We start from the raw sequence: 26,390 nt of genomic DNA, 5'->3' as shown, positions 1-26,390 counted from the left end.
GAGAAAGTTAGGAGGTAGAGGGTGGGGAGGAAGGACCCTCCACAAAGCTGAGTGGAGTGGCAGCGCTTCCCAGGCCTTCTGGGGTCCCACGCTTCTCACAGGTCCCGAACCCCAGCAAGTGACAATGACAGGGCCCAGCCCCCACTCTGGGTTGAAAGGGACTGTGTGCCCCCCACACAGGGACATGGGTCTGGAGGGGCCTAAGGGGAAAAGAGCCGGAGGGCCGTGAAGGTCAAGTCAGGTCTCCTGCTCAGCTTCCCTTCCATGACCCAATCCTAGCCGTGACTCTGCACCGTGTCCCTGGAGGAGGTTCTCCAGGTCTCCAGGGTCCCAGGGAAGCCCAGCCCCAGGACGCATCTTCACAACTCCCACGGGCCTTGGAGAAGGAACAGAGAAATGCCACTTCCCATGACCAGCATTTTAAAAAATAAAGTGAAGAATCACAGAGTACACTACATGTGATGGGGGAAGTACTGCCCCTTTATGAAACCTTTCCACAATGTGCCAGTCACCGTGGTACATGGATTTCCAGTTGTGGTCAAACAAGGACTTCCCAGGTGGCACTAGGAGTAAGGAACCCACCTGCCAATGCAGGAGACATAAGAGATGCAGGTTCGATCCCTGGGTTGGGAAGATCCCCTGTAATAGGGAATGGCAACCCACTCCAGTACTCTTGCCTACGATATCCCATGGACAGAGGAGCCTGGCGGGCTACAGGTCATAGGGTCACAAAGGGTCAGACACGACTGAAGTGACTTAGCACGCACGCACATGGTCAAATAACTCTCAGCACCTTGCCAGGCAGAACCATGGCTAGACTAGATTAAAATTTCCCGAGGGTCTTGAGAGATGAGCCAGCAAGAGCTTGGCCAAGGTCCTCTGTAGGCAGCAGCCAGTCAGGGACTCGACCCTAGGGTCCAGCCCCCAGCCTCTTCACCTGCTGGGTGTAGCCCATACAGAAGTGCCCTCTGGAGTCAGAAACAATGTCCCCAGGGGCCTGGGGCAGCCAGTCAAACTATGTCATGGGGCGGCGCGGGGAACCAGGATTAAAGCAAGGTAGCTCTTGCCACTTTCGGACCTACATGCCCTAATTAAGCCTGGCAGTACCCAGTGCTGGGGAGACACACAGGTCCTCACAGGCACTCTGTTTGTTGGGCAGGTCTCTCGCTCATTTCAGCAGGCCAGACTGGCAGTGTGTCTCAAAATTCAGGGTTCCCAACCTTGGATCTGGAAATTTCAGGGGTAGGAACTTTTTCTATGGGTGTAATTTTCAAAATGCAGAGAAAGCAAAAGGGTTCATCAGAACATCCAACAATCTCAAACCTCAAGGGCAATGGATGGGGAGGGAGGTGGGAGCGAGGGTCAGAATGGGGAACACATGTACATCCGTGGCTGATTTATGTGAATGTATGGCAAAAACCACCACAATACTGTAAAGTAATTAGCATCCAATTAAAATAAAAAATAAAGAAATAATTTTTCTTAAAAAGGCCATGGATCAGGGGCCACTGCCGCTCTGGGAAGAATGCAGCAGAGCGGGGTGGACCAGGCGTGGGAGGAAGCCCTGCAGAGACTGTAAGGGGACGGGACGCATGGTGCCATCCGCAGACCTGCGGGGTGGCAGTGCTAAACCGCCGTCTCACTGTCGGGAGGCGGTAACGATGGTCACCTCTGGGGCTATCTGGAGTTTGAGGGAGGGCCTCAGTACCCTTCTATGTTGTTCTACTTGCTGGGCATGTTTTACGTCTACAGCTTTTTTTTTTTTAATTGAGAAAAAAAAACGAAGGGGAGAAACAAGTTAAAGGGAACAAAGGGAAAGTGGTGAGAGAGGGTAGACAAGGACCCTCCGTGCCGAACCCCTACCGCAGACTGAGCCCCGGGGACCAGGTGGGTGTCTGGATATGGCTCAGTTAGGGGGTCCCTGCTCACAGCCTAGAAGTTGGAGCCCCTGGAGAGAAAGGACAGTTCCAGTAATCTGAGGAAAAGTCCTCCCCCACTGCTGCGACTGACGGTGACTGCAGCCATGAAATTAAAAGACGCTTGCTCCCTGGAAGAAAAGCTATGACAAACCTAGACAGCATATTAAAAACCAGACACCTCACTTTGCCGACAAAGGTCCATACAGTCAAAGCTATGGTTTTTCCAGTAGTCATGTACGGATGTGAGAATTGGACCATAAAGAAGGCTGAGCGCTGAAGAATTGATGCTTTTGAACTGTGTTCTTGGAGAAGACTCTTGAGAGTCCCTTGGACTGCAAGGAGATCAAACCAGTCTATCCTAAAGGAGATCAGTCCTGAATATTCATCGGAAGGACTGATGCTGAAGCTCCAATACTTTGGCCACCTGATGGGAAAAGCTGACTCATTGGATAAGACTCTGATGCTGGGAAAGATTGAGGGCAAAAGGAATACGGGGCGACAAAGAATGAGATGTTGGATGGCATCACTGACTCAATGGACATGAGTTTGAGCAAACTCTGGGAGACAGTGAAGGACAGGGTGCTACAGTCCCTGGGGTTGTAGAGTCAGACACGACTTAATGACTGGACAACGACTGAACCCTCTAATTAACCCACAGGCTCAGAACAAGTCCTGCCGCACAAATGGTCACGGGTCACCCTGGGCCTCACCGGGAAAAGCAAGCAGCTTCTCTGAAGGACCAAAATGCCCCTCCGTGGATGAAACGAGCAGGTTCCTCAGTTCCCGCTCAGCCCTCTCGCCTCCTCTCTGGGGCGCCTGGGTTTGGGGGCTCCACTGGTGGGTGAGGGTGCCCTCTAAGGGCAGCACTTTCCAGTCAGGTAGGTACCCTGTAGGTGAGCGGACCTGGGGCACCGTCCTCGGCCAGCCCTGCCCTGCAGGCTAAGAGCCTGGAGCCCTGGCGCCAACTGCGGCTGGCCAGTTGGGGCCCCGACACAGAGGTCACCCTCTGCTGACCCGAGTATGGACCCTGGGCTGTGTTTGCCTTTTTCCTAACTTATCTGTCTTCAGAAAGGCCATTCTTTGGTCTTAGCAGAAACTTCTCCCCGCCTGGCCAGAGAACCTCTCTTGCCCAGGTCACCAATGACCTCCAATGGTGGGGTCTCATTCTCAGGAGACCTGCCCAGGCTACAGTTTCTGAGCAACTCTCTCTCTCCTCCTGGAAGTCCTCCCTCCCCTCCGCTTCCAGGCACAGCTCTCCTGGTGTTCCTCTGACCCCAGGGCTGCTTCTCCTTCCTGAGAAGAGTCCCAGGGCTCAGTCCTTGCACCTGGCCCTTGCCTCACGACTTTAAATACAAACTATACATCAAGGTATCTCCAATAACTGTTTGCAGCCCTCTCCTGTGCCCTCTAGACTCACATCCAGCTGCTGGCTCACAGCTAGCTCCACATGGATGTCTAATATTGGGGTTTTCCTGTAAGATGTTACAGAAAAAAACCTGAATCAACTTTTTGGCCAACCCATTATCTTGACCTTGACTCGGTCAACCCCCTGCCCCAGACCTGTGAAGTGGATGGGGGCCTGGGGGAATAAAGTGCCTCCACTACTTCTCTACCCTCTACATCCAGCCAGTACAGCAGACCCCATCAGCTCTGCCTGCAACGGACACCCAGAATCCAGCCACTTCCGGGAGCCTCCGCTGCTACTGGCAGAGGCTGCCGTTGTTGTTTAGTCGCCGAGTTAAGTCTGACTCTCTTGCAACCCCATGGACTGTAGCCCGCCAGGCTCCTCTGTCCATGGGATTCTCCAGGCAAGAATACTGGAGCGGGTCGCCATGCCCTCCTCCAGGGGATCTTGGAGGATCTTCCCGACCAGGGATGGAACCAAGGTCTCCCGCATGGCAGGCGAATTCTTTACCGTCTGAGTATGCTGAGCCACAGGCATCTCCTCTCACCCAAAGAGCGAGATCCTAAGTCTTCATCCTGGACCTGAGTCTACTCTCCACACAGCAGCAAGGGGGAGCCCCGCTGCACCCGAAACCCTCCAGTGGCTCTCCCACTCCACAGAGACGCCGTGCTCCTCACGGGGCCTGGGCCCCAAAGGCCTTCGTGCTGCCCTCCTCTCCAGCGCAGGCGACTCTCAGCCCCCTGGCTCTTCCTCCAACACCTGAGGCCGCTCCCCAGGCCTGACCTGCTCCTCCCCCAACAGCCGCCAGCTCAGCCCTGCTTCAGGCCTGCGTTCAACGTTCAAACATCCCCTTTCGGTGAGGCCTACCCAGAGGGCCTCACTGAAGACTGCAACCCTTCCTCCAGCCCCGCAACCCGGGTCTTTATCACCGACAATAAACAACAGAAAGTGCTTGTTCATTGCGATTATCGTCTTATGGCCCATCTTCTCCCACTAGATTGAGAGCTCCATCAGAGCAAGGCTTTCGTCTGTGTTCCCAAAACTTAGAACAGCAAGCGGCACATATCGGTGTTCGGTAACACCTGTGGAATGGATGCCACAGTTCACGTGGTTGTGCCTTAGGAACCAACAGTGGAGGGGGAGAGGGACAGAGACTGGGCAAAGAATTATTCTGAATTTCAGTCTTCAAGAAGCTTTTGGGATTTCCCAGGTGGCCCAGCATGCTAGGACTCTGTGCTCCCAATGGAGGGGGCCAAGATTCGATCCCTGGTCAGGGAACTAGATCCCATATGCTGTAACTGAGACCCAGTGCAACCAAATAAAATAAATAAAATATATATTTTTTAAAAAAAGAAGCTTCTGTAATTCAGAAATTACTGTTAGCTGATTTACCATTTAGAATAAGAGGATCAAATTAGGACTCAGACTTGTGACTCTCATTGTATGATATTTATTAAATCTAATGTAGAATTCTATTTTAATGAGTCACCTCATTTGATTATGAGTGTCCATTCAACTGGATAACTGGGTTTTGGGGGACGGTAGGAATGAGAAATGAAACATAATGTGTTTACTCCAAAAACTGATAATCCCACATTTTCCAAAGCAGTCCTAATTTAAAAAAACGGCTGAGAAAATGTAGCAAAAAGATTATATTTGGCTGAGTCATATGAAATTACTGATGTTTGAGTATTTCCAACCAATTTCAATTCAAGCAGTTTAACCAGTCTAGGGGGATTCAGCATGACTTCTGTTTTCTTTTTTATACTTTCCTAAATAGAAATTCTAACATTTCCATTTCCATAGTCAATAGTACAATCAGAAAGAAACTCTTACGAACGTCCTCACGTTGCTTCTTGGGGCTTAGGGCTTCCCGCGCCTTCTACACTCAAGCGCTGCAAGGACCGGGAGAGTCCTGTGGGGCCGGAGGCACCTTGAAGCTGCTGTCCCCAGCTCACCTCTGGGCTCTATCTGGCTGCAAGCTTGCCCGCTCCGCCCTGGGCAGCCTTGGCCCAGGTCAGAAACCTGCACGTGAGACCTCGAGAAACCCTGGCAGGATTGGCAGGTACAGACTGCCAAGTGGCCCAAGCAAGCCTGGACCTCTTTCACTGCCCTCTCCCATGGGGAAGAGGAGGTGAGCAGAGGGAGGACGCAGAACCTGCCTGAGTTCCTCAACAACCCTCCCCCACCTCTCCACCCTTCCACCTGCCCAGGCTCAGCCCGGGGTGCCCTGTGAGCACTCACTGCCCCCGAAGCGCCCCAGGTCTTCCTTTCAGTACTCGCAGGGCTTGTCGCATCAGCCGCCTGGCATCCAGCCAGGTTAGGATGCAGCGCGGCACAGTAACACCCTCCTCTCCAAGCATCCTCCCATCGTCTCTCACCCAATGCCGGCACACAGCAGACACTCCAAAGTCTTTGCTAGAAACACACAGGGAGGTCTCCAGGGGCACCGGAAAGCCCATTCCTCAACCCGCCACAATGCCCATTTTAGCAAGCGCCTGTGTCCCCTTCTCCCCCATAAAAAACCTTTATAGTCTCTCAAAGACCATAAGAAAAACACATTCCTAGGTGCTGGATTTCAAAGTACACAAGGGCTCCAAGAGGCCCTGCTCACCTGCTCTAGCCACCTTTGCTCACGGAAAGATCCAGGGGCCCCAGGTCAGACACGGGCATCCCACAACCCAAAATGGTGTCCTCGGCATCTCTTTCTGGCCTCCCGGCAGGTCTCATCTCCTGCCAACCCAGGTTCCAGGGCTGGCCCTGAATTCTCAGCAACCCCCACCAGGAGAGGAGCTGGCCAGGCTGCCAGAGGACAGAGCCCTGGGCCACAGGTTGGCACTCACAGACAGTAGGCACCCCGATTTCCTGGGAATCCCCCTCCTCTGCCTCCCTCCATCAGGCCAGGGCAGGATTAAGCTGACTATTAATAGTGCTGACCTCAGCCAGCAGGAGGAGCCTGGCCCAGCCCAGCAGGAAGGCAGGACTGGGCAGAAGAGGAACCAGAGAGGCAAAGCACAGCCCTCCCAACCCCCAGTGGCATCAGTTCCAAGGGGGTGGGAGAGTTACACACAAAAGGAATATCGCAGAATATCTACAGCAGGGAAGGCCTGACTGGGGAGGGCCGGGAGGGAGCTGTTTAATCAATGAGCAATTTAAAAGAACAGAGGGACTTTCCTGGTGGCTCAGTGGATAAGAATCCACCTGCTAATGCAGGAGACACGGGTTCAATCCTGGCTCCTGGAAGATCCACATGCCATAGTGCAACTAAGCCCCTGTGTCACAAGTATTGAAACCCACATGCTTTAGGCCCCCCACAATGCAACTACCGAGTTCAAGGGCTGCAATTACTAAGGCTCTTGTGCCTGGAACCTGTGCTCGGCAACATGAGAAGTCACAGCAAAGAGAAGCCCCAGCACCGCAATTAGAGAGTATTCCCCAACTTGCTGCAACTAGAGAAAGCCCACACACAGCAACAAAGTCCCAGGGCAACCAAAAATAAAATTAAATAAATAAAATTTTTAAAATATTTTTTAAGTGAAAAATTTTTATAGTTAATCTAAAAAAAACACTGAGGAGGTCCTTAATTCTAATATAAATTAAAACATGAGGCTATGGTGACTAAAAGAGAGCAGTACTGGAAAGAACAATGAAATTTTTCCATCATGATCTGACAGTATGCATCAAGATGTAAAATGTGTAAGACCTTGGATTAGTCAGTTTTCTTTCACTTCTAAGAAAGACCTTAACACAAAAGAAGTGCCCAGGCCATGAGCAAGGTATGCCCAGGAGGGTCTACCCAGTGTGGTTTATGAAACAATTCGACAGCCATTATAAAGGCTATGTAGATACAGATTTATTTTAAAGGACGGCGGTTCACCATTTGTGTAAAGCAGACAGCTCCAAACCAGGGCAGTAAGAGTGACAGTGGTTTCTTTTGCTTTGGCTTAATGCATTTTAAGGGCTTCCCTGGTGGCTCAGATGGTGAAGAATCTGCCTGCAATGCAGGGCACCCTGGTTTGATCCCTGGGTCTGGAGGATTCCCTGGAGAAAGGAATGGCAACCCACTCAAGTTAGTATTCTTGCCAGGAGAAATCCACGGACAGAGGCTATAGTTCATGGGTTTGAATTTTAAATGGACTTTAAAGTCAACCTGTATTACTTTTTAATGTTTCCATTTATAATCAGAAAAGAAAAGAAGGCTATCTCGTTTTGAAGGGGAGAAGCAATCTAGTTCACCGCTGACTCACTGGAAGAAAACCCAACAGAAACATTTACTGTGGCAGGATGAGAGTGACTCTGACTTTTAATTCTTAATCATTTTCCACTTTTCTGAAAGTTTCTATGATAAAATCCACTACTTCTATTTTTATTTTAACTGAAAACATAAGACACACCTTTCTGCACCTGGCATGTTGCACTCGGCAATGTCGCTGCAGCACAGGGCTCCTCAACTGCCCCGTGGAGAAATCCGCTGGTAGGGGCCAGGATGGAGCTTTGCTGATGGACACATGATCATTTCCAGGTTTCTTCCTACTGCAGACAACCCCGCAAGGACAATCCCTCATTTGACACATGTGAGATAACATTTATAGATGTGGAGTCACTAAGTCAAAGGGCAAGTTCAATAGAAACCTCCAAACTGCCTTCTCCAGGATGTGTCCGCGTTTACACTCTCACCTATAGAAATTGTATTTGGCGGTTCTTGACTCATTCCTCCATGTCTAGATATACAGCAGGTACTCGATAAGTAAGCTATTCAATAAATATCACCAATGAAAATACTGCCTTTTGGTGGGCTATGTTTTTAAAAGAAAAGACATGAAAATGAATGGCAAGAAAAAGGGTTAAACAGAGTAAAGCAGAAAAAAAAAAGTCATATGGGGACAGTCTCATAGAAAAGAGAAATGGAAATGGAGGCACGGGTGGGTGCTCACTTGCACAGGACTGCACAGGCAAAAGGGGTTCCATAGACTGACCAGGAAACCAACCAGCCCAGCCACCCTGAGCAAGACAACAACGCAGGGACTTCCCTGGTGGCCCAGCAGTTAAGCATCCACCTTCCAATGCAGGGGACTGGGGTTCGATCCCTGATCCAGGAACTAAGACCCCACAACCTGCAGGGCCACTAAGCCCGAGCACAACTAGAGAGTCTGTGCACCACAACAGAAGACCCCACATGATGCAGAGAAGATTCCACATGCCACAGCTAACACCCGACGCAGCCAGATAAAGATTAAAAAAAGACAGCAACGCTGACATGGCTTGTCAGGACAGGATCTCCCAAGGGGGTACCTATCCCTGACACTGTTTCCACTGATTTTCAATCCAAGATATATAAGCAACTTTAGCTTTTGTTACTACACAGACTGACCATGGGTGGACCCAGACTAGGTTTGCAAGCCAGCAGGTCACCAGCCATCACGGTTGACCAAGGGGCTCTGGGGACCCTGCACACACAAACATACTCATTCACTCACTCACTCACTCATATTCTAGCAAATCGAGAGCAAGTGCAGACAGGGATTTACACATGATGTGAAAAACATAACCGGAGCACAGCTCACAAGATAGAGAGCTGCTTAACAAGGAGATCCCGGAGTGAAGACAGAGGCCCCTACAAAGGCCCCCTTGCCACCCACCACCCCAACCAGCACTGGGGGGAAATCGGTAAAGATGGAGTCAGGGCTGAGTGACTGGCCAAAATAATTCAAAACAAAGAAAACTATGTGAAACGTAGACATACAGCCACTGTCAGTATTGAGGGACAGCACAAGGGTATTTTGTGCCTTGAGAAAATATATAAAGTATGTGCTAGAGATGATAGGAAGTGATAACTATTAGCAAAAGGTTTTAAAAGAATGGTTATTCTATTTTTACTTCTTTAACAATTTTTTCCTTTGTTTTATAATATTTGTATTAGTAAAACATACATGTATACAGTGTTTGAATGGAGATAGAAATTATAAAAATTTAGAGGAAGACTTCTCTGGCAGTCCAGTGGTTAAGACTCTGAGCTTCTTAGGCAAGTGGCAACGGTTTGATCCCTGGTCAGGGAACTAAGATCCCACATGCTGTGTGGCATGGCCAAAACAATTAAAAAAAAATTTTTTTTTCCTAATAAGGTCCATAATCCAAGAAGTTTAAAGAGCTGTTTACAGCCTCCCTGTAAAGAGCCACACTTTCACTGTCCCTTCACTTAGTAGACACTTGGGTGCCCCTCCCAGGGTCCACATCCCCCCCACCCCCACCCCGGCACCGAGCAGTCAGGGCGAGTGAGTCTGCGGGAGGGGGCAGAGAACTGTCCCCCTCTCCTCTCCCCCAGCCCTGAGGAGCATCTATGATGGACCCCACCCTTCACAGGAGGGAAGCCCTGCTCAGAGAGGTCCCTGCCCAGGATCTCACTGTGAGTGAGTGAGCGAGCTGGGATTCAGAAATGGGACTTCCCCAAAGAGCCTTCTTTAACCCAAGTGCCCTAGGGGTGAAGCTGTTGACAAGGAGATGCTGGGGGACCCTAAGCCTGGTCTCTCACGCTGGGGACAGGTCTTCATGCCTTTGATTTTTCAGTTAACCAGTAGTCTCTAATTTCTAACCTTTTATGATGGAAAATAAAAGCATATACAAAAGTAGAGGAAATAATATAATTACATCCTTCACATACCTCAAACAATTAACGACTCCTCTGGCCAATCTTGTTTCCTCTCTCCTCCCACCCACTCCACTGGTTTATTATGAAGGAAATCCCAGATCTTATCTGTAAACATCTGCTACTTTTACCCAAGCACTTCAGTGGTGGTGATTTAGTCGCTCAGCCGTGTTCAACTCATACGCAACCCCATGGACTGCATCCCTCCAGACTCCTCTGCCCATCGGATTCTCCAGGAAAGAATACTGGAGTGGGTTGCCATTTCCTTCTCCAGGGGATCTTCCCGACCCAGGGATCAAACCCAGGTCTCCTGCATTGCAGATTCTTTACCAACTGAGCCACCATGGAAGGAAGCCCAAAGCACTTCACTCAGCATCTCTAAAAGTTAAGGACCCTTAAAAAAAGCAAAACCACAACAGTATCATCACACCCAAACATGTAATTCCTTAAGATCCTCAACAGTCAGTGCTCTAACTTCCCCAATTTTCTTGTAATTTTTTCTCACATTTAACTAATTTTTACATGATTTTTTTTTTATAGCAGTAACAACAGTAGAAGAAGAAAATTAATGTAACTTTTAATCTTACCTTTCATCAGAGGTAACTACTGGTAACTGCATATATTCTTTGGCCTTCTAAAATTAATATACATAGATAAAATAGTACCATATATCAGGGGCCAAAAAGTTCATTCGTGTTTTTCCATGTATTCAAAAACTTGAACTTTCTGGCCAACCCAATATATTTTCCCCACACACCGGATCATCGGGTAAATACTTTTGTACCCTGCTCTTTAAATATTTCATATTCTCTGTATTTGCCCATGTCATAGAAATATCTGTAGAAACTGAATGGCCTCATAATATTTCATTGTACACATATACACATGTACACATATACATACACATATGTACACATATACATTGTACATATACATGTACAGCCCGGCTGACACGCTGTGATGGAAGGAAGGAGCCACCGGCCTCTTGACTCCAGACACTTTCAGCAAACTGACTGTCTCTCCGCCCAGTCCTCTGGTCTCAGGAGCCCCTCTGGCCTTTCCCCCTAGCACCCCAGCTCCTGGCTGCCTGGCCTCCCACCCCAGAGCCCCCAGCCCAGGAGGCGCCCCTTCCCCATCACCCCTCCCGTGATGGCTCACAGACTCACAGTGTCCTTACTGCCTTGAGAGGCATCCACTCTTTGGACCTGTTTGTGCAACCAGCTAATAATCTACAGGCAAATCAATCTAAAAACTGGACCACCGTCCAGGAATAGAGATGCAGACGTAGAGAACAGTCTTGTGGACACAGTGCGGGGAGGAGAGAGTGAGACGAACTGAGAGAGAAGCACTTAAATACGTATATTACCGTGTGAAGAACAGATAGCTAGTGGGAAGTTGATGTACGGCACCGGGCACTCAGCTCAGCGCTCTGTGATGACCGAGAGGGTGGGATTCGGGGGCTACACAGGGCGAGGATATATGTATACGTATGGATGATTCACCTTGTTGTGAGGCAGAAACCAACACAACATTGTAAAGCAATTATCCTCCAATTAAAAATAAATTTTAAAAAATTAAATGGGACATTCATGGCCCACGTGTCTCGTGTTAGCCATGAAGATATAACAGGAAATCCTCTTAAATGCTGACATCAAGATACCTTAAGTCTAGGGCTGGCTTTCTCTTGAACTAAACTAGTAATCCTACCCCTTTCACAAAAAAAAGGGGGGGTTCCCTCGGTGAACCCCAGTTGGTTCCTGGTAGTCACACATGTTCCCAAATAACTTGTAAACTATTAAAGTAATTCTAGACCTTGATATAAAAACCTGAAGGAGAAAAAAACTAAAAAATGGAAAAAAAAAAAACCCTGCAGCAACATTTGCTGTAAGAGGCTTGCTGTCAGAAGGAGAAGCAGGTGAGGGGGAAGGAGAAGGTGAGAATGTTACTTGCTATGTTCAAATTTGCTTGCCTAAATTGGGATATTTTGAAAGAAGGGAAAAGACGCAATAATTAAGCAATTATTTTTCCTATCACAACAAACAAAAACCTAGCAGGGACACCTGTAACAATATCTTTCTCAATTGTTTTTTATTTTTTTAATGGCAGAACAAATAATTATAGACCTATCTCACTCATGAATGTAGACACCAAAATTCTAAAAAAGGTACTGGCAAATCCAGTGAGGTGCAAAAAGAATACATCGTGACTGTTACGTTTATTCCAGTTATGCAACAAATGTTTAAGGATTAACACTCAAAAATCAATCAGTATAATTCAGAAAAAAGGAGATTTATCATTCCATCTTCTCAATAGATAGTTAAACAAGGATGCCCACTGTCACCAGGTCAACATGATCCCAAAGGTCCTAACCAGTGAAATAAGGCAAGAACAAGATATAAAATGCTTGAAGTTTATCAGTAATGTTGCCATTATTCATAGGCAACATAATCATATGTGTAGAAAAGCCAAAAGAATCTAAAATAAACTATTAGAATAGTCAATTTGGTAAAGTCAATAAATTCAGAGTCACTATACAAAAATTAACTACATTTCACTATACTTGTGTAATGTAATAAAGAATACATCTGAGACTTCCCTGGTGGTCCAGGGGTTAAGAACTTCCACTTCTACCAAAGAAGGCATGGGTTCAGTCCCTGATCAGGGAACTAAGATCCCACATGCTGCACAGTGCAGCCATATATATATATATATGTATATTTTTTAAAATTTTTAATGAAAAGAATATACCTGGTCTCTGATCCTGCTTCCTGTCAAAGAGCTTGGAAAACACTTGGACTTGCTGAGTGACAGAAGTGTCTCTGTGCTGTTAATAAGATGACTCTAGGTGGGACCCAGACTGGAGATGGTCACCAGTTAAATACAAGAAGCTACACAAGGCCCTGCCTCCAGGGAAGGCCGATGACTGCACCAATCATGCTAAGGAAGTTCTGATGATAAAAACTCCAGATCTCAAAACTCAGGGGAGCGTCCCGGTTGGTGAAGCCACTGACGGACTGGGAGCGTGACACACCCCTGCTCGGGGGGAGAAGGCCTGGACCACTCTGCCCCTCAGACAGACCCCATCCTAGGTACAGCCCTTAAAATAAAGCTGCAATCCTGAGTGGAACACTTTTCTGAGTTCTGTGAGCCATTCTAGCAAATTCTCAAACCTGAGAGGAGTCATGAGAACCCCTGAATTTATAGCCAGTTGGCCAGACGTACACAGGTGTAGGGAACCCCACTTGAGGCTGGCATCTGAGGTGAAGGCACTGTGTGGAGGACTGCGCCCTCACACGTGAGGGGACGGAGTCTACTAACTCGTGGCTAGCACCTGAACTGACATGCAGAACACCCTGGTTGAGAAAATCTGCAACAAACATTTGGAAAAAGAATTTTTTTAAATCACTGAATATCTAGCAACAAATCTAAGAAAAGCGTGAGACTTATACACAGAAAATGACTATTATCATTGAAAGAAATTAAGAGAGTACAAACTAGGAACTTGCCTGGTGTTACAGTGGCTAAGACTCTGAGCTCCCAATGCAAGGCGTCTAAATTCAATCTCTGGTCAGGGAACTTGAGCCCACATGCTACAACTAAGATCCGGTGCGGCAAATAAATAAATTTTTAAGTATAGATTTGAAAAAGCAGAGAGAGAGAGCATGTACTAATACAGGGGTAACCATGTTTGGAGACTGGAAGATTCTTTACTATAAAGATGTCAATTCTTCAAGTTATGTATTAAAAAAAGAAAGATAGCGCTAAAATAAGCGCTAAGAGTCTGACTCTTGTGACCCCACAGACTGCAGTCCGCCAGGCTCCTCTGTCCATGGGATTCTCCAGGCAAGAATACTGGAGTGGGTTGCCATTTCCACCTCCAGGAGAATCTTCCCAACCCAGGGATTGAACCCAGGTCTCCTGCATAGCAGGCAGATGCTTTACCGACTGAACTATGCAGGAAGTCAATGCAATTCCATACAATTCCCAGGCAAGAGGTTAAATCTTGAAGAACAACAAAGAACAAAGTGTTTAACATTAACAGATTCCAAAGTTCACTATAAAACTACTGCAATTGTGGCAATGCAGTACTGGAACAAGAAAACAATAAACAGACCAATGGAAGAGGATCCAGAGACAGACCCCCACAGATACCATGTTTAGTGGAGAAACAAGAGGCTTTTCAATGAGTTCTACTGGAGTAGTTGGACATACATAGGAATTAAAAAAAAAAAATCTTAACCTGTGACACATAAAAAACAAATTCCAGAAGGATTAGAGATCTCTAAGGTAAACAACACCGCTTCCAGAATACAACACAGGATTCCTCCTGGTTTTCATACAGGCAAAGAATCTTAATGCATTCATGTGTGCATGCTCAATCGTGTCTGACTCTTTGTGACCTCATGGATTGTAGCCTGCCAGGCTCCTCTGTCCAAGGGATTTCCCAGGCAAGAATACTGGAGTGGGTTGCCATTTCCACTCCAGGGGATCTTCCCGACCCAGGAATTGAACCTCTGAGTCTCCTGCTTTGGCAGGTGGATTCTTCACGGCTGCATAACCTGGGAAGCCCCAAAGAATCTTAAACAGGGAATCAAAAGCATTAGTCACCAAAATGGATGATAAGCAGCTGAAAATGTGATCAACATTAGTCACTAGGGAACTCTATATTAAAATCATGAAGAAAAGAAAATTACAGTGATATACCACCGCCCACCTACCTGACTGGTTAAATAACTTTTTTTTTTTTTTAATGTAGAACAGACAGTATATTTTTTAGCCTGGGGTTATTGGGATATCCCAATCTTCTGGCCTCATTTTCAGAATCTACAATCTCACTAAGTAACACAGAACAGCAGTTGAGGGCTTGGCCCTGGGGAGGGGAGCAGTCTGGGGCAGCCACTTAGCTGTCACGTGGCTGAGAAAGAAAGATTTTTGTCCTCTCTGAGCCTCGGCTCCCAGTCTACAGCGCTTGGAGGGTTAACCCAAGATTCATGAAGGTACTTCCTTCTTCATGATCCCTGCTCCACCCTCTTCCAGACCTTGGGTCCCCTTCTTGTTCCTACTTTTCTATCACAGCCTCTTGCTTCCCTAACCGGGGTACCAAGGAGGATAGGCAACTGGCAGGTCCTGAGATGAACGAACCCACATGGGGTGCAGCCACGTTGTTTCCCTGGCCATCTCCCAAGGGCAGTGACCCCCACTCTCTCCTCCTGCAGTGAAGGTGCTGGCAATCACGATAGTGGCAGGAATTTGCAGGGAAAAAAAAATATAAGTAAATGAGGCGCATTTCCCCAGTTTTAAATTACTCTTCCGGACTTTTCTTTGCCTTAAGCTCTGGCTTCTGTTACCCCTAACATAACCGCTAGGGTCCAGATAAGATGCCATCTGAATTAAAAAGAGCCTGTAATTATATAACAGGCTCTTTTTGACCTCAATGTCTTCATAATTCCAAGAAAGGCACCACGCCCAGACGGTGGGGCAGCTGCCAGCCAAGTTGGTACGTGAGAACCACCATGGCCCAAATGAGGGGCATCTTTTGGACAGCAATAACAGTAATGTTTAAGATAGCTGACCCGGCAGGATGACACGGTGCCAGGCCCTGAGCTAAGCCCCGTGCGTGCCTCACCTCATTCCATCCTCCCCACAAGCCTCTGGCTAGATGCTGTCATTAATGTGGGTGACCAAGTCACCAGCCACCACAGAGCCCAAAAGCCTGTCACTGTTTTGAGCCTTTAACAAAATAAACTCCACTACATAAGCTTTTGCTCCTTTTTAAACTCACTCTTGGGAAAGTTTGATGAGAGACGGATGTACATTAAAAGCAGGACTCCAGGTGACTTTGCGTATATATGTACAGGCCTATGTGTGAGAGAGAGAGAGAGAGAGAAGAGCGCCTGCCTGGAGGGGAGGATAAATGTGCATGCCTGTCTGCCTGTGTAAAAGCAGTCTGTGTGTGTGTGTGCAAGTGAGCCTGCCTGTGTGGGGGGGTGTGTGACAACTGGGTAGGGGGATGTGCACATGTATGTGTATGTGTGTGGGTATGGGGTTGAGTGTGTCAGTGTGTGGGTGACGGTATGGGGTTGTGTGTGTGAGTGTGCGGGTGTGGCTGTGGGAGGGGGGTTGTGAGTGGGTGGATGCGGATGTGTGCCATGTTGTGTGTGAGTGTGTGGGTATGGATGTGTCTGGGTGTGGAGTGGGTAGGCGGGCGTTGTGTGTGTGTGTGTGTGTGTGGGTATGGGGTTGTGTGTGTGAGTGTGTGGGTATGGATATCGGAGGGGGGTTGTGAGTGGGTGGATGCAGATGTGTGGCATGTTGTGTGTGAGTGGGTGGGTGTGGGTGTGTCTGGGTGTGGAGAGGGTGGGTGTGGGTATGGGGTTGTGTGTGTGAGTGTTCGGGTATGGGTGTGTCTGGGTGTGGAGTGGGTATGGGGTTGTGCGTGTGAGTGTGCGGGTGTGGCTGTGGGAGGGTTGTTGAGTATGTGGGTATGGACGTGTGGGGGAGTGTGTGTGTGTTGTGGGGGTATGGATGTGTCTGGGTGTGTGAGTGAGCCTGCCCGGGGTGGTGACAATGTGGAGGGGGGGACCTTCCAACCAAGGCTCCTGGCTGCCTGCTGACCAGAGACCAGGCGTTCCAGAGAGCCCGGGAAACCAGTCTTTCGAGCACCCTGCCCAGGTCACAGTAAATGGGCCCTGCAGCAGGGGAGGGCCTCTGGCTGTAAGCTCTGGAGAATGCTCCAGCAATCACAGCTTTAACCCCCAACACAACAGGCTGGAGGCTGCACACCCCAGCCCTCTGGGCTCCCGTCAGCCACAGGGCACAGCCCAGCCCTCAGCCTTTGGAAATCCTCCTAGAGGCTCCTCCTAAGAAACCCAGGGATAGAAAGGGATTTAATTTCTTATCAAAGGAGAAATCTGAAGAAGGGATCTAAACTCTGGTCCAAAGAGCAGAGCAGAAAACTATACACAGTGATTTCAATGTGGAAACACATAAGGACAGCTAATGGGAGAGGGTAGTGTTAGTCACTCAGTTGTGTCCGTCTCTTTGCAACCCCATGGACTGTAGACCGCCAGGCTCTTCTGTCCATGGGGTTCCCTAGGCAAGAATACTGGAGTGGGTTGCCATTCCCCTCTTCAGGGGATCTTCCCTCCCCAGGGATCAAACCCAGGTCTCCTGCATTACAGACATATTCTTTACCACTGTGCCACATGGGGAGCCCAATGGAGAGAGCATGACAGCAAAAATGAAAATGATTTTGACCCTGTTGTTTTGTCATAAGACTTTTTAAACTTAGAAGAAAAAAACATTTAAGGGACTTCCCTGGTGGTCCAGCGGCTAAGACTTCACCTTCCAGTGCAGGGGGTGCAGGTTCAACCCCTTGTGGGGGAGCAAAGATCCCGCACGCCTCGAGGCCAAAAAACCAAAACATAAAACAGAAGTGATATTGTTACAAATAAAGACTTTAAGAATGGCCCACATCCAAAAAAAAAAGTCAACAATCATTAAAAAAAATTTCTCATTTCTTAAAAATTTATCACAATAGATCAAAATATCAAAAGTGGTTCCTTCTATCTACAGGATCACAGGCTTATAGATATTCTGTTATGATTTCTGTGTGTTTTCAAAGGTTCTGATAATGATATACAGGTCTTTTTACTTAACATCAGTGAAAAGAAAATCACATAATCAATGGAACAGGAATAGACTATGTAGTCTAGAAGCTACGTAATCTAGAATCTAGAAATGAGCCAGGAGTCTGTGCTGTAGCCACAAAGCTTTGCACAACTGGACGTCCGTCCCGAATCCTCAAGTGTGATGAGAGGACAAGTCGTCCCTCCCCACAGGGAGGGGCTGCAGTAACCAGGGGCTCTGCCAGAATCAGTCACCAAGTCAGCGACAGAAGGGCCGGTCCATCCTTCCGTCCCGGCACACTCCCCTGTTACAGAGTGTTTGATAAACAGGCTTGCAGTCCCCGCCATCACCATCGAGGAGACGAGGCAAACGTCACCAGGCACCATTCCTTTCCCTCAAGGATGTCCCTGCTGTCCAGGTACCCGGCTCGTCAGCCTGACAGCGCTACCGTGGGGGATATGGGCACACGACGCTGGAACCTCCCTGCCCCTCTGGGAAGGCCGGAGAGCCAGCCACAACACACAGAAGCAGCTTTCTCCCAGGATGACACCCAGAGCTGAGAAGCTCATTTCTCACCCCGTGATCTCATCCAAGTGCTCCCAGCACGTGAAAAGAGCCGTGTCTACTCTGCTTTGAAAAGCCAGCTGAAACGTCAGACTTCTACTGACAAGCCTCACTTCCTGAGAGTCTCCTGCCTCTTATCCACTTCTGCGGACACAGGTCTGCGGCTTGGAGTTTGATGTCTGTGCACTGTCCGAGACCCCCTGTGCTGACCAGAGTGGTCCAGGAAAACTCTGGAGCTGGTCTTTTGAATTAGAAATACAAGACTTTTGACAAGTAAGGCTCTAAGCAGCTCTTACTAGGGCCTGGCTGTAAGGCAGCACCTTCCAGGTGTAGGAAGAGGTCTGTAAACAGAAGATGGCTCAAAGTGCTCTCAGCTCCAGCACCTCTGTGGAGGCTGTCCATGGGCTGCACGATGCCAGCGAGGGGCAGAGGTGCCCACAAGCCTCACAGTGAAGAGAAGCAAGTGGCAGCCTGGCCAACGTCCTTTCAGCTGCCTGCTGGCATCTCCCTCACTTGCCCAGATACACTGGCCCCCGGAGAGGCTTCTGGAGGTCAAATCACCAGCTCGGATGGAGACTGCTTCTAGGTGGCGCCATCCGAGTCTAGGTGCGGGACTGCCTGATCTCCACTCTGGAAGCTGCCCCATCCCACAGCTGGGCTCGCTTCAGCCAGGCGCCTCCATGCCTCACGCACGCTGCTCCATCTCAGCTGACTCCCAAACCGTTCAGCCTCATTCCAGCCTCACTCCCAAGCCCACGTGGCACCTGAGCTGCACACCCACGCGGGTGGACTGTGCCCTCCTGCTGCTCAGGGTGGTCTAGGACCAGCGAGCACGGCATCGCCTGAGAGCCCGTCAGAAGGGCGGCCTCCCGGGCCGCACCCCAGCCCCACTGAGTTCTGTTCGTGCCCCATCTGCACACGAACAGGAAGCCCAGGCGGGCATGGCACTCACTGACCCACCGGAGTCCTGGAGTCCCAGAAAGGGTCACCCCGCTATTCTTTACTGCCGCCCCTCCCCGACCCTCACCACCCCAGCTCTGCTCCCTCCTCCGCCCGCTCCCCTTAAATGACAACAGCTTCAACCTGAATCCCAGGCAAAAACCTCACATGTTCACAAACACTTCCCAGTCAGACTTCAATGTTTCTGAAATAATCACTGGGTCCTGTCCTAACTTCAGAAGTTTCTGGAAGCCTAGGCCTTCCTGGGAGCCCCACAGTGCCTGCTTAAGTTTTGTTCACACGTCTGTCTCCCTAGTAGACCACGACTTCTGTGAACAGGGCTGTGTTAGTTCTCTGCTTCCCAACAGCCAGCACACCGTCTGACACACAGGATTCCAAAAATTAGATGTTTGTTGAGCAAATGAAAGAACAAGCAGGCGCAGGGAAACAAGATACTTTCAAGGTGTGCCAGATGGTAGGAACCAAAAGCAAAAATTATGCGGTGTTCTTTCCGGCCTTTATAAAGTTGTTTCAGGAATAAAATTAAGCCACTGGGGAAAATGTGATGTGGCATAGGAAATACCGGAGGAGTTTTTAATGAAATCATTTCTAGGTTTTTCCCTCCAATATATACCCCACTATCTATAAGGAGCAGTTTAGGTCTAAGGTTACCTCAGGGGTCAGTGACCAAGCCTTAGAGTTTAAACCCAGCTCTTTCCTGGGGACTAGGTGGTTATAAAGTGGGTGGGAAAAGATAAGATGACTAAAGAAGAGCTGAATGTCTGGGAGGGGGAGGAATGAACCGGAGGGAGGGGCAGAGCAGAAGCTGGAGGGTAGGTTTCAATGAGGGGCGGGGCTTCCAAACCCTCTAGTGAAGAGTTCCTTCATTACTGTGCTTCCAGGGTCTTCAGAGGCATCTGTGGTGAAGGAAAGACATGGCCAGCCAGGAGTAGCCCAGGGAGGCTTTGTTTTCAGATTTCCAGCTGTGGCCAAACTCAACCACAACACCCGGTACTGCCAACATTCTAGGTGAGGTTCAAGTGGAAGGAGGACCAGGGTTCAAACAGCAGGAGCCTCCCAGTGGCCTGACAGCTCCCACCAGCTAGCGGGTCTTACCGGGGCCCACAGCACCGGGCATCATGTCTCACACATTGTGCAGGGCTCAGCAGGCGCCTGGCAACAGCTGCCTTCTGTTGGGAGGCAGAAACAGCTGGGAAGCAGTCAGGCGGGCACGCTCAACCACTCAGTCGTGTTCAGCTCTTCACGACCCCATGGGCTATAGGCTCCTCTGTCCCAGTAAAAACACTGCAGCAGGAATACTGCCTTTTCCTCCTTCAGAGGATCTTCCCTACCCAGAAATCGGACCTGTGTCTCCTATGTCTCCTGAACTGGCAGGTGTATTCTTTACTGCTGAGCCACCTGGGAAGCCCGGCAAGCTGTCACCTCCCTGCTTCAGTCTCCAGGCAAAGCTCAGAGCCACAGGCTTGCAATGACTTTCTGCGTCTGTCTCTTAAGTGTGCAGAGCATATTCATGATTCTCGCTGGTGAGTGAAGTCATGTCAGCTCCTGATGCTCAAAGACCGCTTATTCACTGAGAAACTGAGGCACAGGGAAGGGGAACCAGGACCCCAAACTCTGCTTCTGAGGCCGTGACCCAAACCTCCAACACATGTGTCTCTGCAGGAGCTCCTCCTGGCTTTCCTGGCACAGCTGGAAACAGTCAAGTCCCTGGATAACAGCACCGCACACAGATTTGTCTTTATCCCTTATCAGCTCCTCAAAATTCTAACACTTCTGGAATGGGGATAATTTTCAAATCTGGCAGGTCATTCGTTCCTTCAGGGACTTTTCAATCAGTCTTACTACGTACCAAGAACCACTTTAGGGCTTCCCTGGTGGCTCAGCGATAAAGACTGCCTATAATGCAGGGCACATGGGTTCAATCCCTGGGTTGGGAAGATCCCCTGGAGGAGGAAATAGCAAACCACTCCAATATTCTTGCCTAGGAAATCCCGTGGACAGAGGAGCCTGGTGGGCTACAGTCCGTGGAGTCGCAAGAGTTCAACGTGACTGAGAGACTAAACAACAAGAACCATTCTAGGGGCAGGGATATATGGATGAACAAAACTTAGACCGTGCCCTTTGGAACAGTGGGAGGAGACAGACAATAAAAATGTAAACTCATAAATCACTTAGAAAGTGATAGAAGAAAAAGAAAAATGAGCACAGGGTGGGTCAGGTTAGATCAGGAAGGTCAGGGAGGGACCAGGAGTTACAGTTTTAAATAAGGGGGACAGGAAGGCCTCACGGAGAAGATGAAGCAGACACAAGGGAGGGGAGAGTGAGCCACAAAGTCTGGGGGAGAACATTCCAGCCTGCGGGAGCAGCCACCGCAAAGGCTCTGGGCTGGGAGTGTCCTCAAGGCCAGCAAGGCCGGCCTGGCTAGTGACAGAGCCACTCACTTGTTGCTCACTCATTGTTTAACAAACGTTTACTGTTCGTTTCTTCGCCAGGCAAATGAGTGGAGAAAATGCTAACAAGGCATGATGCCAACCCTCAAGGAACTCACAATGCTGGTGAGAAATGACCTTAAAAGAGGATCACACCCACAGCAGAAAGACTCTGGAGAGATTCAGGACCCTCATCCAACCTGTAGGTGATGAAGGGTCCCCCAGAACACAGAAAAGCCCCTTGGCTCAACTAGGTAGGCACCCTGGCTTAAATATCTGTGCTGCTGACAATGCTGGCTGTGTTAACCCAGCTTATGGGTTTTTCTTAGCTAAAAAAAAAAGAAGCCTGGGACCTCCCTGGCAGTTCAGTGGCTAAGACTTCACGCTCCCAATGCAGGGACCTGGGTTCGATCCCTGGTCAGGGAACTAGATCCCACATGCTGCAATTAAAGATTTCACAGGCCGAAACTAGAAAGATCCCATGTGCCACAACTGATACCCAGAGCAACCAAATACATAAATATTTTTAAAATGAAATAAAAAAGAAGGCTTCTATATACAGGATTTGTAAAGAAAAGGCAGTAAGTTGCAGGTGTACACTGAGCATTTGCCATGTCCAAGAGGGCCCTGGACTGAAAAGGAAGATGCCAGAGGGGAAGATGTGGGAGAGATCACACTCTGGATGTGGGAGAGAGCACAGCCACGAGTTAAAACTAGGAACCAAGAAGTGATGGTGTAATGCCCAGGGCCTCACAATGCAGGGAGCAAACTGTGCCTGTGCGCCCACGGAATTACCAGCAGCCCCTCCAGGCGTCAGCCTCAGGCTACAGGCTTGATAAGGAGGAGGGTCCAGGGGACTCAAGTGTGTATCTGCAGAGCCCCACTCAGCACAGCTCTGCCCTCAGAGATGCTAGCTCTGTTTTCCCAGCTTCAGGAAGTGGTGGTACTTTTTTTTTTTTAAAAGATGAGCCCAAAGATGGCCCTGCTGATCAGGGGCTGGGAAGCCTGACCATACCAATCCATACGGGTTGGATCCAGATCCGGGCTGGACGATGCAAACGTGCTTGTCGGGTGTGTCACCAGCAAGTCCCAAAGACCATAGAGGTGGTTAAGGAGAAAGCCGCCCTGGTGAGTCTTAACCCTGCTCCTGACCAAGCAACATAGGAAAAGTCCTCCAGGCCTAGAGGCTGCAGGGTGGGGGTGGGGCTCAAATCCCCCCTGCTCTTCTGTTTGGACTTGATACCTGGGGGCAACAGATTCCTGGGTCTGCCCACACTGAAGCTCCCCCGGGGCTGTGCAATTACCACCAGCCCCTTCACTTCTGGTCCTTACAGGCTGTCTCCCACTCAGGCTTATATAACTGGAGTTCTCCTCAGCTCTGATGCTGAGATTCAGTCTGTCAAACTGAAAAAGGGAAGGTACCCAGTCCCCACCCCGGCTCTAACCCCAGCATCCCTGCCAGGCCAGCTCCTCCTTATCCTACTCTGTCACCCACTGATCCAGCCAGTTGAGGCTTTCCAGAAATGAGCAACAACGGGCTGAGGTCTTGCCTCAGCCAGCAGGAGTCCCACCTGTGGGGAGTGAAGCAGAGTTCTGGGGTTTAGGTGACCCCCCCATTCCTTTATAAAGAGCTCCCCTTCTAGTCTCCTCACTGCCTTTGGCCGAGGAGGGTTTTGCTCCCTAACTTGGCTTGTTTACTGTCACTCGGAGCGGGAGAGGCAGGAGGAAAGTTTTGCTAGAAGTAAAGAAAGGGGTGTGTGCTCTGAGCACCGAGGCTGCTGAGTAAACCCTCCAAGTATCTAACTACCAACAGCACGTGTGAGGAAAAAACCAGGCCGACTGAAGATACCCAGCAGACCTCAGGAGGGAAGCTTATGTGCGGCGCCTGGGAAAGATAGAATAACCAAAACTTAATCTGCTCGCTTCTACTGAACAGTCAAAAGCATTACTTCGCATTGCTCTTGGCAGAGAGCCAGTGACTGCCCTCCCAACTTGGCTTCCGTGGGCCAGGCGCTCCAGTGACACCATTCTCGCTTGGCTCCAAAACCTTCCAGAGCTCCGAGCGCCCAGCAGACTGACTGCCCTGACTTTCAGGCTCTTCCCAAGGCCCTGGATGACTCAGTCTCTCCCCTACTGACCACTCATCAGCAGAGCCTGTACCCACAGGAATGGAACCACCTGCTGAACCAGAAGCACATCCCCTGCTCCCCAACTCAGCTTCTCTGCTCAAGGAATTCCCTCTGCCTCAAGTACCAAGTCTCCCCAGCTTTTAAGGATCTCCCCAAATGTTCCCTCCACTGTGAAGGTTTTCTGGGTCCCCCAGCCCTTTGCCCACCCGACCCCAGTAGGACATGCTGGCTCCAGGACCATGCCCTAATCTCCAAGCCCCAGTGCTGGCCTCCCTGAGGGATGGCCTCACTCCATCCCGATCCCACGCGGGCAAGACTGTCTTGCCCTGCTTGGATCCACCTGGGGCACAAGCACAGTTCCTGGCACATGCCTAAGAACTGTTTCTGCTGGCCTGAGTGCCCATCTCTGCAGAGGCATAGGACGTGCTGGGCAAATGGACAGGGTCACATGAATGGAGCGCTAAGATCAGTAGACACAGAACAGGTCCGGATACGCGAGGCACCGCACAGAGGGATGCGGGAGCCGCTCCGGGCGCCTTACCCTTCTTGAACTCCTCCAGCATGGCATCCAGCTTGGTGTCATGGAAGACGAAGTGCACCGGGTGGTTGTAGAAGCGGGTGATGGTCTTGAGCGGGGTGCAGTCATCGGGATCCACGAAGGCCAAGTCCTTGACGTAGAGGATATCGACGATGTTGGACTGCTCGTCTTCAAACACGGGGATGCGGGTGTAGCCGCTCTCCATAATCTCCGACATGGTGTTAAAGTCCAGGATGGCATCGCTGCGGATCATGAAGCAGTCCTGCAGCTGGGTCATGATATCCTCCACCGTCTTGGTCCGAAGTTCCAGGGCCCCCTGGATCATGTTCAGCTCCTCTTTCACGAGGTCATTGTAGGGCTCGGTCACCTTCAACATCTCCATCAGCTTCTCCCGATTGTAAACGGTGCGGATCTCCTGACCCAGGAAGAAATCCAGGAGTTTGCTGATGGGGTAACTGAGGGGGAAGGTGATCAGCATAAAGAATTTGGTGAGGATGATCGTGTTGGCACCCACGGCCAGCCCGTGTCGGGAGCACAGGGCCTGAGGCACGATCTCCCCGAAGATGACAATGCCGATGGTGGAGGAGGCCACGGCCACCAGGCCGGACCCGATGAGGTTGTCTAGAAGGATGGTGAGGGAGGTGTTGACCAGCACGTTTCCCAGCAGCAGGGAGCAGAGCAAGTAGTTGCCCTTGCGACGGATGGGCTCGATCTTGCGGGCATAGCGCCGCTCCTTCTGAGTGCCACAGTTCTGCACGATGCGCAGCTCCATAGGGTCCAGGGCCATCAGCCCCAGATTGAGGCCAGAAAATATGCCCGACAGCCCCAGCAGCACCATAATGATGAGGACGTGCAGCCAGAGGGGCAGGAGCCTCCCAGCCTCCTCCACCATGAGGAGCAGCGAATCCTTGTCCGTCCACCTCTGCCAGGGCCTGTCCACGCCCGCCCGGGTGCACAGCGCATACAGTTTCGTGTTCTCACTCCTCCGGAGGAACTTAGTGAGCACCACCAGCATCCCCGACGTGTCCCCGCGGCTCACGTTGACCAGCTTCTGGACGACCAGGTCCTTGGTGAGCTCGGGGCACTCGGTGGAGTTGTGGAAGGTCTCGGCGTTGTCCACCTCAGTGAAGGAGATCAGGTTGCTGGAGAAGGAGTTCAGCCCCTGGCCGTACAGCCTCAGGTTCACCGTGCTGCCCTCGGACACGGAGATGATGCCATCCGTGTTTATCTCACACGATTTGCTGCAGCTCGTCAGCCTCATGCCCAGAATCGCGCTCCGCTGGGGGCCGCCCTGGCCGCGGACCCCCGGCGCCCACAGCAGCACCAGCAGCACCAGCGCCGCCAGGAGGAGGCGCCCTCGGGCCGGCCCACCACCCGGGCGCCCGCCCCCGCCCACCGGCGCCATGTTGCTCCGGCTCGGCCGCCGCCGCTCCCCGCGCCGCGCCGCGCAACCCTGCTCGCGCCGACGCTCCTGCCGCTCCGCCGCCGCCGAGCCAACTGTCCCGGCCGCGGGCCTGACGTCAGGTCAGCGCCCTATCTGCCCCGCCCCGCGACCCACGCCTCTTATTTGCATGGGAGGCTCCGCCCCCTGGCGCGCGGCTCGGGCGCCCTCCCTTAAGGAAGTCCGGCGTTTAAGGTGGCGTGGGTCGAGAGCGCCGGAGCAGCGGGCGGCTGTCCGCCCCACCCTCCTCCTCGCAAGCTTTTCCGCCGTCTTGGCGGGTCCTGCTCTCCTCCGCGTCGACCTGCTCTGCCTATCGCACTGTTCCCCCTCCTCAGCCTATCCTGGCCTCGCTTGCTGGGCTCCTTCCCCTTCCCCAAAAAAGCTGCAACGGAGGCGGTGACTCTTCTCTGTAAGAAGCTCCGAAGCAGCACCACGTGGTGCTCGGGCCAGAAAATTGCTTTTCCTGCTTTGAAAAAAGAAAAGGAGAACCCGAGAGCAGAGGCCTGAGGGAGGTCTTCACGTCCACAGGCATTGTTCTGACCGCTGCACTCCTGGGGCTTTTGCCCACCTTGTCCAGAGGCCAGAAGTTGATCCCCAGGACCAGGCCAGAGATCTCTGGGGCCAGTGGAGGGGAAATCTGGGGAACCAGATACAGGGAATGCAGATAGAAGGGGCATGGTCTGCCATTTTCCTTTAGTACACAAATACTGAGCGCTCCTGTGCCGGGCACTTG

General features: G+C 50.5%; 1 protein-coding gene across 2 annotated transcripts in view; it reads right to left on the bottom strand.

Moving 5' to 3' along the window:
• CNNM4 (cyclin and CBS domain divalent metal cation transport mediator 4) overlaps positions 1 to 25,741 on the bottom strand; it is a 36,381-nt gene extending 10,640 nt beyond the window's left edge. Inside the window, exon 1 of one of the 2 annotated variants that reach the window (XM_043467821.1) lies at positions 24,220 to 25,741. In XM_043467821.1, the coding sequence (XP_043323756.1) occupies positions 24,220 to 25,621 (1,402 nt within the window). In that variant the 5' untranslated portion in view covers positions 25,622 to 25,741. The remainder of the gene's footprint in view (positions 1 to 24,219) is intronic. The other variant, XM_043467820.1, reaches the window with a different exon arrangement.
• Between the last annotated feature and the right edge of the window lie 649 nt (positions 25,742 to 26,390).

Source organism: Cervus canadensis, chromosome 5 (assembly GCF_019320065.1).
Source record: "Cervus canadensis isolate Bull #8, Minnesota chromosome 5, ASM1932006v1, whole genome shotgun sequence".
Taxonomy (NCBI): domain Eukaryota; kingdom Metazoa; phylum Chordata; class Mammalia; order Artiodactyla; family Cervidae; genus Cervus; species Cervus canadensis.
This window is presented reverse-complemented; position numbering and strand designations above follow the sequence as displayed.